The sequence below is a fragment of the Antechinus flavipes genome, chromosome 4 (assembly GCF_016432865.1).
Source record: "Antechinus flavipes isolate AdamAnt ecotype Samford, QLD, Australia chromosome 4, AdamAnt_v2, whole genome shotgun sequence".
Lineage (NCBI taxonomy): Eukaryota > Metazoa > Chordata > Mammalia > Dasyuromorphia > Dasyuridae > Antechinus > Antechinus flavipes.
Genome location: NC_067401.1, coordinates 39,707,519 through 39,721,249, shown reverse-complemented (window position 1 = coordinate 39,721,249; position 13,731 = coordinate 39,707,519). Strand labels below are relative to the sequence as shown.

General features: G+C 34.6%; 1 protein-coding gene across 4 annotated transcripts in view; it reads right to left on the bottom strand.

The window, feature by feature from the left end:
• The window catches only part of ARNT (aryl hydrocarbon receptor nuclear translocator), a 53,401-nt gene that overhangs the window by 29,265 nt on the left and 10,405 nt on the right, over positions 1–13,731 (bottom strand). For all 4 annotated transcript variants that reach the window (XM_051992730.1, XM_051992731.1, XM_051992732.1 and 1 more), the window contains exons 2-4: positions 9,310–9,421; positions 7,689–7,733; positions 323–367 (exon numbers count right to left, since the gene is read on the bottom strand). In XM_051992730.1, coding sequence (XP_051848690.1) covers positions 323–367; positions 7,689–7,733; positions 9,310–9,421 — 202 coding nt within the window. The remainder of the gene's footprint in view (positions 1–322; positions 368–7,688; positions 7,734–9,309; positions 9,422–13,731) is intronic.

The window sequence follows — 13,731 nt, the reverse complement described above, 5'->3', positions numbered from 1 at the left end:
TAAACAAGTCAAAGCAATTCCGCATACCAGTTAACTCAGATTTTAGCTGACACTTACATGGTACCCAGGTGGCACATCACTAACAGTGGGGACAGGCATAAATATGGTAATATATGACAATATACTTCTATTCACTGTTTTACAGTGAAATGGTATTAATTTTATTAAATAATAGGAGCTGGAAAATTGAGTGTTCCCACATCTCTAAACAGGAACAAATCAGACTAGACAGATTAAACCATTTCAACTCAGTCAGGAAAAAACAATATGGACAGTGTCTGATACTACTGTATAAAAGAGTAAGAGCCTATATTAACATTACCTGGCAAACCGCTCCTTATCATTAGGCATTTGATCATCATCACATCTGGAAAAGAAAAAGAAACAATTTCAAAATACTGTTTCATTTAACTTATTTTTCTCTGAATTAGAAATGGGGCACAACATAAAGGATATTATAGAAAAAGGGAGATGATGGGGGAATACCAATGTTGTAGAAATAGTAGCACCCCAGCTAGAAAAGGCCCAACAGATTGTCAATCCTTGACAAAATCCTGATGTATCTATCTTATATAAAAAGAGACCAAAAAGAAAGAAGCCGATCTTATGAGGAGAGTTGCTACATAAAGTGCCATAACCACTCAAGAGAATGATGTTTTAAATCAAGCTTTGAATAGCTTATTTTTTTGTTTAATAATAGCTTAAGTAATGAATTGAACCAGCTATACCCAGCGAAAGAACTCTGGGAGATGACTATGAACCATTACATAGAATTCCCAATCCCTATATTTTGTCCCTGCATTTTTGATTTCCTTCACAGGCAAAATCCGATTCTTTTTGAACAGCAAAATAACTGTTAGGACATGTATACTTATATTGTATTTAATTTATACTTTAACATATTTAACATGTATTGGTCAACCTGTCATCTAGGGGAGGGGGTGGGGGGAAGGAGGGTAAAAATTGGAACAAAAGGTTTGGCAATTGTCAATGCTGTAAAATTACCCATGGATATAACTTGTAAATAAAAAAGCTATAATAATTTTAAAAAAAAAACACCTAATGAAAAAATAATAATAAGCTCAATCCAGTCATCATCTGCTTAATAGGTAGAATACATTCTACATTACAGAAATAAGTTCTTATTGAAAATGAGATCTTTAATATCTCGAGAGCCAATTAATCTATCTGTGGATAGTCTAATTTTCTTGCTCCTCCTTGTTACAGTAAAATGCTATAAGGCCTAGACAGCAAACACTGAAAGAAGCTGGGTAAGTTTTTTTTTTTTTTATCATAAATATATGGAAAGTTCAGTCAATTGTCAAGGGTGCACTTTAAACTATTTCCTCACAGATGCCCAAATCCTCAATATAGCAAATCCACAGAAATGATAATCTCTACAGATTAACTAATTCAGAGTAAAGTAAACAGAACCTGGAGAACAATTTATGCAAGAACAGCACTGTAAAAAAAACAAACAACTTTAAAAGAATTATGAATTCTCATCAATGCAAAAACAAATCACAGTTTCATAGGACTGATGATGAAAAATGCTACCTCCCTTTTGATAAAGATTGAAGATGTAAAATTAGACATATATTTTTGGACATAACAATTTCTTTTGTTTAACCATGAATACATTATAAAGGTTTTGCTTTTTTCCTTTTTCAATGGAGGGAAAGATGGACGGAAAAGAAAATAAGTGCTTGTTAACTGAAAAATAACATATGTTATGTGTTATAGGTGTGTGTGTATTTTTTAAATAAAACTCAAGTGCAAAAACAAAATAAGAATAAATAAGTAGTTGAAAATTTAATGCAATCTCTACTAGAGACAAATTATTTTCCTTATTTTAAAGGCAAAGAATGTGCCACTTAAATAGCCACTTTAAAGTCTTAATGATCTTTACTGAAACAAGGGAATTTTTCTTACAAAAATTACTTTGAATGTTCTAAACAGCATTTATTCTGGGTATTAGCTCTGTCCCTGTCCTTACCCACAATCTACACTACCAAGTAAATAGTTAATATCCTCAATATTTCTTTAGAATTTGTTATAGACATTATCTAAAAAATAAAAACAATAAATAAATGTTTAAAAGCAAACATGAAATGAATCAGCACATTTCTGCCTTCTTATTCTATGTGATATTTCCAAGAATCATAAATCATTACACAGTATAAACAAGAATGCTGTAGTATAACTTGTACACAGAAAATGGCACATATTTTTCAAACTTCCACTCAAAGCAGAAACTTAATCATGAATTCACAGGAGTACATCACAAATGCGGCTTGAGATATATGCATATGAACTGTTAAGAATTTTAAGGGGTCATTACCCTGGCATGGATTCTGTCAATATAAAGTTATTATTAAATAAAATAAAATAAAATATTAAAAAAAAAAGAATTTTAAGGGGTCCCCTGAACATGTCTTTTTGAGTTGCCATATTTCCTAGAAACTGCACCCAAAGCATGCAGGAGGTCCTTAACTGTGTCAATATGAAGTTCCCCATGCCATTTCCCAGCTGACATAATTTGTTGTTTGCACCCCAAGCTGGATTCCCCAGGTGTCTTTGGGAGGCAAAATATCTTGTGCATGCAACTTAATCTTTGCAGATAAGTAGACCCTCTTATCTTCAGTCTAGCAGTTTCTAAGGGAAACGAATGCACCTTTTAATTGGTGGCTTATTAGTACCAAACCTAAAACTCTATTATAAAGCAGCAGTCATCAAAACCATTTGGTATTGGCTAAGAAGTAAGAATGGTAGACCAGTGGAATAGAGTAGATACACACAACAAAATAATCAAGGTTTCTAGTAATCTAATATTTGAAAAACCCCCAAACTCCAGCTTCTGGAATAAAAACTCAGTTTTTGTTGGGAAATTGCTGGGAAAACTGAAAAATAATATGTCAAAAACTCGGCATAGACCTTTATCTCACACTCCATACTAAAATAAGGTCAAAATGGGTACATGATTTGGGTACAAGGATGATAGAATAAACAAATTAGGAGAGCAAAGGATAATTTATCTATCAGATCTTTGAAAGGAGGAATTTATGACCAAAGAAGAACTAGAAAACAATATGAAAGGCAAAATGGACAACTTTGATTATATTAAATTAAAAAGGTTTTGGACAAAAAAAAACAAAAGAAACAAGATTAAAAGTGAAGTAACAAAGCTGGGAAAAAAATCTTTATAGCCAATATTTCTGATAAAGGTCTCATTTCTAAAACATAAAGAGAACTATAAATTTACAAGAATACAAGTCATTCCCCAATAGACAAATGGTCAAAGGATATAAACAGACAATTTTCAGAGGATGAAATTAAAGCTATCTATAGTTTTATCTATATCTATATCTATAAATGAGGGGATGTGAGAAAACTGGGATATTAATGCATTGTTGGTGGAGTTGTGAAATGATCCAACCATTCTGGAGAGAACTCTGGACTGTCAAACTGTGCATATCCTTTGACCCAGGAATGCTACTACAGGGTCTGTATCCCAAAGAAATCATAAAGAATCCACATATGCAAAATGTTAGTAGCATCTCTTTTTGTGGTAGCAAAGAATTGAAAAATGAGTGGATGCCCATCAAGTAGGAAATGGCTGAATAAGTTATGGTATATGAAGATAATGGAATATTATTGTTCTATAAAAAATGATGAACAAGCTGATTTTAGAAAAGCCTGAAAGATTTACACAAACTGATACTGAGTTAAACAAGCAGAACCAGGAATACATTGTATACAATGACAGCAAGAATGTGCAATGATGGAGGATGAAAAGACTTGATTCTTCTCAGTGGTTCAGTAATCCAAAGCAATTCCAATAGACTTTGGACAGAAAATACCATATGCATCCAGAAAAAGAACTAATGACTACAATGTAAATCAATACATGTGTATGCTCACTTCTTTTTCTGTTTTTTTTTCCTCGCTCATGTTTTTTTCCTTTTGCTCTGATTTTTCTCTCCCAACATGATTTGTAAAGCAATGTAGATTAAAAATAAATAAACTAGCTTATACCCCAAAGAGATACTAAAGAAGGGAAAGGGACCTGTATGTGCCAAAATGTTTGTGGCAGTCCTGTTTGTAGTGGCTAGAAACTGGAAATTGAATGGATGCCCATCAATTGGAGAATGGCTAGGTAAATTGTGGTATATGAATGTTATGGAATATTATTGTTCTGTAAGAAATGACCAGCAGGATGAATACAGAGAGGCTTGGAGAGACTTACATGAACTGATGCTAAGTGAAATGAGCAGAACCAGGAGATCATTATACACTTCGACAACGATACTGTATGAGGATGTATTCTGATGGAAGTGGATTTCTTTGACAAAGAGACCTAACTGAGTTTCAATTGATAAATGATGGACAGAAGCAGCTACACCCAAAGAAAAAACACTGGGAAACGAATGTGAACTATTTGCATTTTTGTTTTTCTTCCCGGGTTATTTTTACCTTCTGAATCCAATTCTCCCTGTGCAACAAGAAAACTGTTCGGTTCTGCAAACATATATTGTATCTAGGATATACTGCAACATAGCTAACATATATAGGATTGCTTGCCATCTAGGGGAGGGGGTGGAGGGAGGGAGGAGAAAAATCGGAACAGAAGCGAGTGCAAGGGATAATGTTGTAAAAAAATTACCCTGGCATGGATTCTGTCAATATAAAGTTATTATTAAACAAAATAAATAAATAAATAAATAAATGAATAAACTAAGTAGAAGAAAAAATAATAATAATAAAAAGGAATATACCTTTTGCCATTGCCTTGCTCCTCCCCATAAGGAGAGTTTTTATCCTTTCCCTCCTTCCCCTTTACTACACCTTTCCCTTTCTATGCCATATCCCTTCCTGTTTTCTCTTCCTCTGTTTATTATACTATCAAAAATATACAAATTTCTGGAAGGACTGTGAATTCTGAATTCCACATGCATGTCCATTTTTCTTATAATAAATTCACATAAGTCTCGTAACTGTGATTATCTGTTGACAGAACCAATGTATCAATAGACAAAATACTGCTCTAGACCAGTCAGGCTAGTATAGTATGTCAGGAGAAAGTCTACTGAACTGTGCTTGCTTCTTTTCAACAGCTTATATGAAAAAGACCTAGAACATCTGGGTGACTATAAGCCAAAACTACAATATATCTGCAAAGATAATGTTAGGTTGTAGCAACAGAGGTATATCCATTTCCCAGAACAAGGATGTAATAATTTCATACTCTGCACTGGCCAAATCAAGTTTAGAATTTTTTGGGGGGGCTCTGGATGCTACAATTTACTAGGCCCACTGGGAAGAAAAAGTTAGATATAGAAGAGGGCAATCAGATGGTGAAAGGCCTGGAAATCATTCTATATGAGGAGCAATTAAAGGAAATGGAGATGTTTACTATTGAAGAACTCTTAGGAAAGAATATACTTATATTAAATATCTGAAAAGTCATCAGTGGAAAAGAGATTAGACTTAATTCTATGTTAATTCCTGAGAGCAGAATTAGGACAAGAGAATCAACACAGAATGATAGAAATCATGTTTCAGTTCAATGTGAATAGGACTTTCTAGCAGTTGTCTCAAAATGGAATGAGCTGCTTTCTGATGTAATTAAACAGGCATCAATAAAAATGTTTAAACAAAAGTTACATGACCTGTCACGGATATTGTAGAAGAATTCCTATAATGCATTTCATTCAGGCTGGACATGAGTGACCACTATAATGATAAAATACCAACCACTCCCCAGTTTACAAAGCTCTCACAAGAACATCAAGAGGGAGGTTGTACAAATATTATCATGACAGACATAAGGACAAAGCAAAGCTAATTAGTGCTGGAGTAAGGATTTAAATCCAGGCCTCTTAATTTAGGGTCCAAACCTCTTTCCACTAGAACTGATTTACTGCATTTTACTATAACTCTAGGTGAGGACTAATGTTAATAATCTTAAGTGAATCTTCCTGGTTTTTTTGCATTGCTTCTATATATGGGAAGTTGAGGGTTTAGGGCTGCAATTAATTGATGAGTAGCTAAATGAATTATAGCTGTGTTTCCTGGGTAGGAGAGATGTCAAAATTATTTGTACATGTTTATTCAGAGGAACCTAGTCGGAGTTGTCTCAAAGCTTATCCTGATGAGGACAGTAAGCAAGCCTTTAGGTACTAATAAGGTAAGAACCTAAACTACATCTTTAAAATTATGATGGTTAGCAATAGTAATTATAAAAAGAATTTTGAAGCAAGTTTCTCTGAGAAGGCCTCATTTCTCAAACAGAGAGAACTGAATCAAATTTATAAAAAATAAGAATCATGTACCAATTGATAAATGATCAAATGATACCATCTGTGCCCAAAGGGCTACAAATTCGTGCATATTCTTTGACCTAACAATGCTACTATTTGGCGTGAATACCAAAAAAGATTTGGGGGGAAAAAAAAGAAAAGAACTGTTATGTACAAAAAGTTATTCACAGCAGCTCTCTTCTCAGGGCAAAAAAAAAAAATTGGAAATTGAGACTCTGCTTATCAATTGGGGAATGTATCAATAATATGCATGTTTATGTGTATATTTATGATGGAATATTATTGTTCTATGGAAAATGATGAGCAGGATGCTTTAAGAAAAAGAAAAAACCTGAAAAGTCCTCCATGAACTCAAGCAAAGTGAAATGTATTATATACAAAATAATGGCAATGTTCCTGTATGTCTAGCTGTGAATGACTGCTATTTTCAGCAGTACAATCGTCCACAAGTACTTTGAAGGACTTATGATGAAAAATTCTATCCATACCTAGAAGGAACTATTTATGTCTGAATATAGACTGAAGCATTCTCTCGCTCTCTCTTTTTTTAACTTAATTTTTCTTGGGGGGGGGTTTATTTTCTTCTGGGTGGGAGATCAATTTTTTTTTACCCCCACAACTTGACTTTTATGGAAATGTTTTACATAACTTCACATAACATCCACAAATTATGGGTGGGGATAAGAGAACTTAGAATTCAAAAATTTTAGAAACAAATGTAAATTTTTTTGTGCGTTTTGAATGTAACTAGGGAAAAATATTAAGTAAAAAAATTAAACATTTTAAAATTTTTAAAATAAAATTATGATGAAAGGTGACATTAATTATTGTATTATATATAAACAAGAATATCAAGTCATGGTTTGCAATTAAAAATTGAACCCCAAGCACTCAAGTAAGACTTCCAGAAAAAGCTCCTTCATATTACATTAAATACAAAGAAAATAGCTCCCTTACAATTGCAAGAAATAATCTGGGTGATACTTGAATAAAGGAAAAAGAGGTGACTAGTTAAAAGCAACCACCCTTCCCCTTTCTGTGGTCCAATCATGGATCATAAATATCTTGCATGACCTTATAATAATAGGGAAAGGCTCAGTTCAAGTGCTCCTTCTGGAACACTCATAAATAAATGTCATAATTTCCAAACTCTACCTTCAAGAAGCAGAAAATAATTAGGGTGGCTTGCAAAGCCAATCAGCCTCTGCCCAATGGGCAATTTCTTTGGAGTGAACAACATGTTTGAACATCTTTTCAAAAAGAAAAGAAATATAATACATAAAATTATGTAGTTTCAACCCTGGATATGAGATCTAAAGTCATTTTTAATCCCAAAAGTCTAGGGAAATGAGAAAAAAAAACTCTTACCTCAAAAATTTACTGTTTCCTTCTCCATCATCATCAAAATCAAGCCTGAAAAATGCCAAAAATAAAATGTTAAAGATAGTTCATTAACATTAAAAAGAATTCCTTACCCATGTGCTGTCTTACCCACACAAAAGTAGGTTTCTAAAAATGAAAGGAAAAGTGAGGGGGAAATTCTAACAGAGCAGCTTCACTCTTCTTCTTTGGGTCAAAACAGATGGAGACGTTTCTGGGGAAAGGACACCTAAATATTTCATTGTACTTGCACTAGGCGAGTAACTGACACTAAGAAACAAAGATGACATAAAAACAAAATAGAAGAATAAATGAATTTTTTAAAAACAAAATCAAAATGGCTTTATAAATGCATCAAAGGGCAGCCAACATCTTCCTCAATCCTAATGTAGAACTTCCTGTGTGGGGAAAAGATGAAGAACTATACCTAATGATATACACATAAAAGCAGCAAGGAGGTCTGAGAAGACAGGAGGCAACCTGTGCCAGGCAATCCAACCCAGCAACACTACTTCAACCATCACTTCCTCTAATGCCCAGATGAAGAAAGCCCAACATCCTGACCTTGAAGCTCAGCTTCCACAGTCATTGTCCAGGGAAGTAGCTCCTGTGAAGGAGCCAGCCATGACCACAGCTGACACACTGCCACTAAGGGAAAAGGGATGCCTTACTTGCTGAAGCAGCAAAGCATCCTGAGGGAGATGGAGGAGGCAACATGTGAGCTAGGCAAATCAAACCCCCATCACCTCCACTACAACCTGAGCAGCTGACAAATAGCTCCAGCTTCAGGACACAGGTCTTGCCTCCACTTGGGGCCTCACAACCATTGCTGTGGGGAGAAAAGGTCCACCTTCCTGGCCACCACCAACACCAGCTCCTCCTGCCAGCTGGAGAAGTCAATAAGTTGTAAGTGGCAGCACCCTTAGACTACCAGCTATCCTTCGTACCCATCTTTCTCAGAAGCAACTTCCAGGAAGATACATATGAAGAATTGCTCCTGTGAGGGCCGCAGCCACTGCTATTAAAGAGCCAGAAAAGAAAATTCTCCTCCTCAAAGTCTTGGCATTGTGAAAGCTCCAGAATCAGAAACTGATGTCATAATCAGCAAAAATGACACAGAACCATCTAGGTTCAAGATTTTGGATGTTTTGCTGTTACACCCTAACAAAAGATTCCATGGTTCTATCTGAAAACTTTTACATGTGTTAAACTGTCCATTAGAATGTACTCTTTGAGACCAGGGACTGTCTTACTTTTTATTTGTATCCTCAGCAATTAATGTGGGTGCTCTGAACACAATTAGGGCTTTTTCACTGACTTATTCATCCATCTCTTAAGTGCTCAGAGATTTTTGATTGTTAGACTATTTGTAAGATATTTTAAAAAAAGAACATCAGTACAAACTTTTAATCTCACCTAATACCAAATCCAGCAAACAAGACAGCTCAATAGTAGAATAGTACAGAATAGCCAGAAACAGCTGAGGAGTGAGTATGATTCTGAAACTAAGCCAATTCTCTTACTGACAGATGAGGCATGAACATTCCAGCATCAGGCTTCTCAGTTTACAGAAATCCTCACCCCCACTTCATTCCAGACTCTTACTCACCCTGGCCGACGCTTAATAGTCCGCTGAGTGATGGCTCCCCCACCTTGCACCCCAGGGCCAGGGTTTCCAGATGCAATGGCTGCCCCCAGTGATGAAACATCTGAGGCCATCTCTGAGAGAAAACAAAAAGCACAATTTTTTAAACCTCTTTTATTATCAGTACAGATTTCAAGTGAGTGACAAAAGTCAACTAGTATTTATTGGGCACTTACAATGGTTATAAAAACTAGTTTCTTTTTCCTCCTGCAATATGATGAAAGAGGGATAGATCTGGAGATTCCCAGCTATTACCCCCTGGGGAACCTCAGCCAAACCATTTTCCCTTTTGAGGCCCTGAGAGAAAGCATATTAAAAAAAGGGCACTGGATTTTAGTCCTAGCACTAAAACTTCCTCCACTGGAATCTTAGGCCAGTGATTTCTCCTCCCTCTGCCTCAGTTTCCTTACTAGTAAAATGAGAGAGCTACACTAAGTCAAAGGTTCTTCCTCACTGTCATGGACCCTCTCTGGGTATCAATCAAGTGAAGTCTAAGGACTCATTCAAAGTATAATTTTTAAGTTTAAAAAAATACACAGAATTATAAGGAAAATAATTATATTGAAATATAGCTGTGAGAATTGGGTTGGGCTTTTTTTTTTTTTTTTTTTTTTGGGGGGGGGGCAATCAGGGTTAAATTTCTTGGCCAGACTCAAACAGCGAGTAAATGTCTGATACTCAGATCTCCTGGATACATATCTGGCACTCCATCCCCTGCTCCATAGCCCTTGTGTTAAGAACACCCAATTAGATCATCTCTAAGGTCTCTTTCATTAATAACCTTCTATACTTTATGATTAATATAATTTTAATCAATTAATATATTTAATTATTCCTATTAATGTAATTAATAGGAATAATTAGTAAGCTATTTTTACAATAAAAATTGTTTTAAATTTATAGGAAACACTAATACAATTTATATTCTTTCTGATCCTTATGATTATGATTATTTTGTTGTCAGTCAATTGTTTTTAGGCATGTCCAACTCCTTATGACTCCATTTGGGGTTTTCTTGATAGAGACACTGGAGTGGTGTGCTATTTCCTGTTCTAGCTCATTTTACAGATGAAGATACTGAGGCAAATAGAATTAAGTGACATGCCCAGAGTCACACAGCTAGTGAACATCTGAGATAAGACTCAAACTCAGAGAGATGAGTCTTCCTCACTTCAAGCTCAGTGGTCTAGCCACTATTCCACCTAGCTGCCCATAAATTCTGGTATATATATATGCTTTGTTTTTTATATCAGCTAGCCTAAAAAAACACCACCATCACCACCAATTTCTTACATCTAGATTGTCTTCTTTTATTTAAACTCTTGCCAAACTATCCCCTGATTCCAGTCTCTCCTCCCTAGTGTTTGTAACAAGATACATTCCTGTAGGTCCCTTCTCTCATTTTGGCTTGTCTTTGTACCCCCAGCCTTTAGCGCAGGCCTGTCGTACAGTAAGTGCTTAATAAATACTTATTGAGCATTTTCATAAGAAATGTTCTTCTCTTTTTAGGAGTGCTAAATAAAGCAGGGTCTATGCTGAGGTCAAAGAGCTGGGTTTTAATCCCAGCTGCTAGAGGACTGGAGAGACTTACATGAACTGATGCTAAGTGAAATGAGCAGAACCAGGAGATCATTATACACTTCGACAACGATATTGTATGAGGACATATTTTGATGGAAGTGGATTTCTTTGACAAAGAGACCTAACTGAGTTTCAATTGATAAATGATGGACAAAAGCAGCTACACCCAAAGAAAGAACACTGGGAAACGAATGTGAACTATCTGCATTTTTGTTTTTCTTCCCGGGTTATTTATACCTTCTGAATCCAATTCTCCCTATGCAACAAGAGAACTGTTCAGTTCTGCAAACATATATTGTATCTAGGATATACTGCAACATATCCAACATATAAAGGACTGCTTGCCAACTAGGGGAGGGGGTGGAGGGAGGGAGGGGAAAAAAATCGGAACAGAAATGAGTGCAAGGGATAATGTTGTAAAAAAAAAAAATTACCCTGGCATGGATTCTGTCAATATAAAGTAATTATTAAATAAAAATTTTTTTAAAAAATCCCAGCTGCTTTTGCATGCATGACTTTGGGCAAATCACTTAGCCCATACAGGCTGCAGTTTCCTCATGAATATGATGTGGTTGTGGCTCAAAAATATTATGACTTCTATGACTAGTAACACTACTAACACACTTAGCTGGTGTTGAAGTGACTGGCTAATATAAAGAGGAGAGTAATGGTGAGAAAGATAGCATGAAAGAGAGAAAATGAAGAATTTTTGCATTATTACTATGGTTTACATTTACATATCATCTTAATGCAATATCTCATCTGATCCTCAAAATCTGATAAGGTAGCCTATTCAGATATTGTTATCTCCATTTTACAGATGAGAACACTGAGTCTCACAGCTAGAAAGAAGAGGAGCTAGGCTTCAGATCTGGTTGTTTCCCGTGTCCTGTGCTCTTTCTACTAAATGGTTCTTAGCCAATTTAACTTACTTTTTAGAAAATCAATATTTTCTTGGAAAGATTCAGCTTTATGTTAATCTACTGCCAAATTCAATTTGTTTTTCCTAAGTAAGGAAATTTCCTACGTAATAAAATTTAAAATGAGAATAAAAAATTAAAAACACTTGACTGAGGCAGATAGAAATACTAAAGGTGCTGTGCCAGCATAAATAATTAAAGGAATCAGTTATTCAAATTTTCTAAACTATGATTTGCTACTTATAATAGAGCTTATTTTCCTGTTTTTTTTTTATCTCTTCCTAAGTCTATCTCTAAATTGAATTTAGAGTAAATATCAAGCATTTGCCATTCTAAGGCACAAATTGATTATCATTTATTGTGGTGATACAAGTAAATCAATGACAGGGGATAAATCCAATAATTGCAAGCTTTTGATTTGTGTTCTAACCACCAAGCAAGCACATGATTCTTTCTGTAGAAGCTTTGGCAACTTATTAAAGATAAATTTCTAAAGTTTAAACTTGGATTATATTTTAAAGGCATAAATTAAAAAGTAAAATTATTTCAAGCTTCATCAATCTGAGGCATATTAGACAATTAATCTAGAAACATAAATTTGTTTTCTCTATCCTTTAACCATTTATATGAATAGTTCCCAGAAGAATGGATATCAAATCACTAATAATAAATCTTCACCCAGTAAATTAGCAAACTGTCAAAAGATGAAAATATTCGATGTTAGAGAACCACAGAAAAACAGGCCCAATGATATACTATTAGTGAGGTTGTAAAATGATCCAGCCATTCTGAAAAACAATTTGTAATTAATTATACTAAAAAAAAGTGACAAAGATGCCCCTACCTTCTGACCCAGAAATAATGATGTTCAAATGAAATTATGAAATAAAGGTCCTACATATGAAAATATTCACAGCAACATTTTTTATAGTCACAAGGTATCACTAATGCTCATCAACTGGAGAAAAGCAGTTTGTTTACAATTTGTTTACAATTTTGTTTACAATTTTGATACATGAATGTAAGAGAATGTTATGAGAAAAAATAAAAATGAATAATATGGAGATACAAGGAAAGATTTACATAAAGTGTTACAAAGTAAAATTGAAAAGAATACACAATGGCTACAAAAATATAAACAAAAAGCAACAAAATGAAACTAAACACTGTGTAAAATTATAATGGCCAAGGATGATCCTAGAGAAGCACTCAGGAAATGAAATTTCCTCCTTTCTTTAGAGAGCTGAGGACTATGGACATCCTACCCCAGAATGTTGTATATACTGTCTGGCATAAACTATATGTTGGTTGGTTTTGTTTAGTTTTTTTTTTTTTTCTTTGCATTAAGGGGATAGGAAATGGGGCTTATTTAGAAATGAAATATAAAAATAAGGCACAGTAATTTTTTTTAAGTAAAAAAAATTAAGTACACAACCTTTTATGAAAAAGGAAGAGTAAATAAAAAAGAACAGACATTTCAAATACAAGGTAAAAGCTATTATCTGGAGAAAAAAAATCCTTTTGCATGTACAGAAGGTGCTAACTGCTCTTGGGATTCAAAAAGAATAAAAGATATTCCTCCAATTAGGGGGGAAAAACTATTTGTATACATAAAACTAAAAAATATAATGACTATATACACTCAAATGTGAGATCACCAGACCATAGGACCATCTATTTAGAACCAGAAATTATCTCAGAGGCCTAACCCTTCCTCATTTTATGGACCCTGTAGTACAAGGATCACAGAATATTTTAGAAACACTTGAATATTTCAGTGGGTCTTTTCTCTTCAGTGTGGTGAAGCTCTCTCCAATGTTGAAGCTAGTCCTTTGTAGGAGCTACCTATTTATGTTCTCCCATAAATCTTCCACTTATCAAGTGA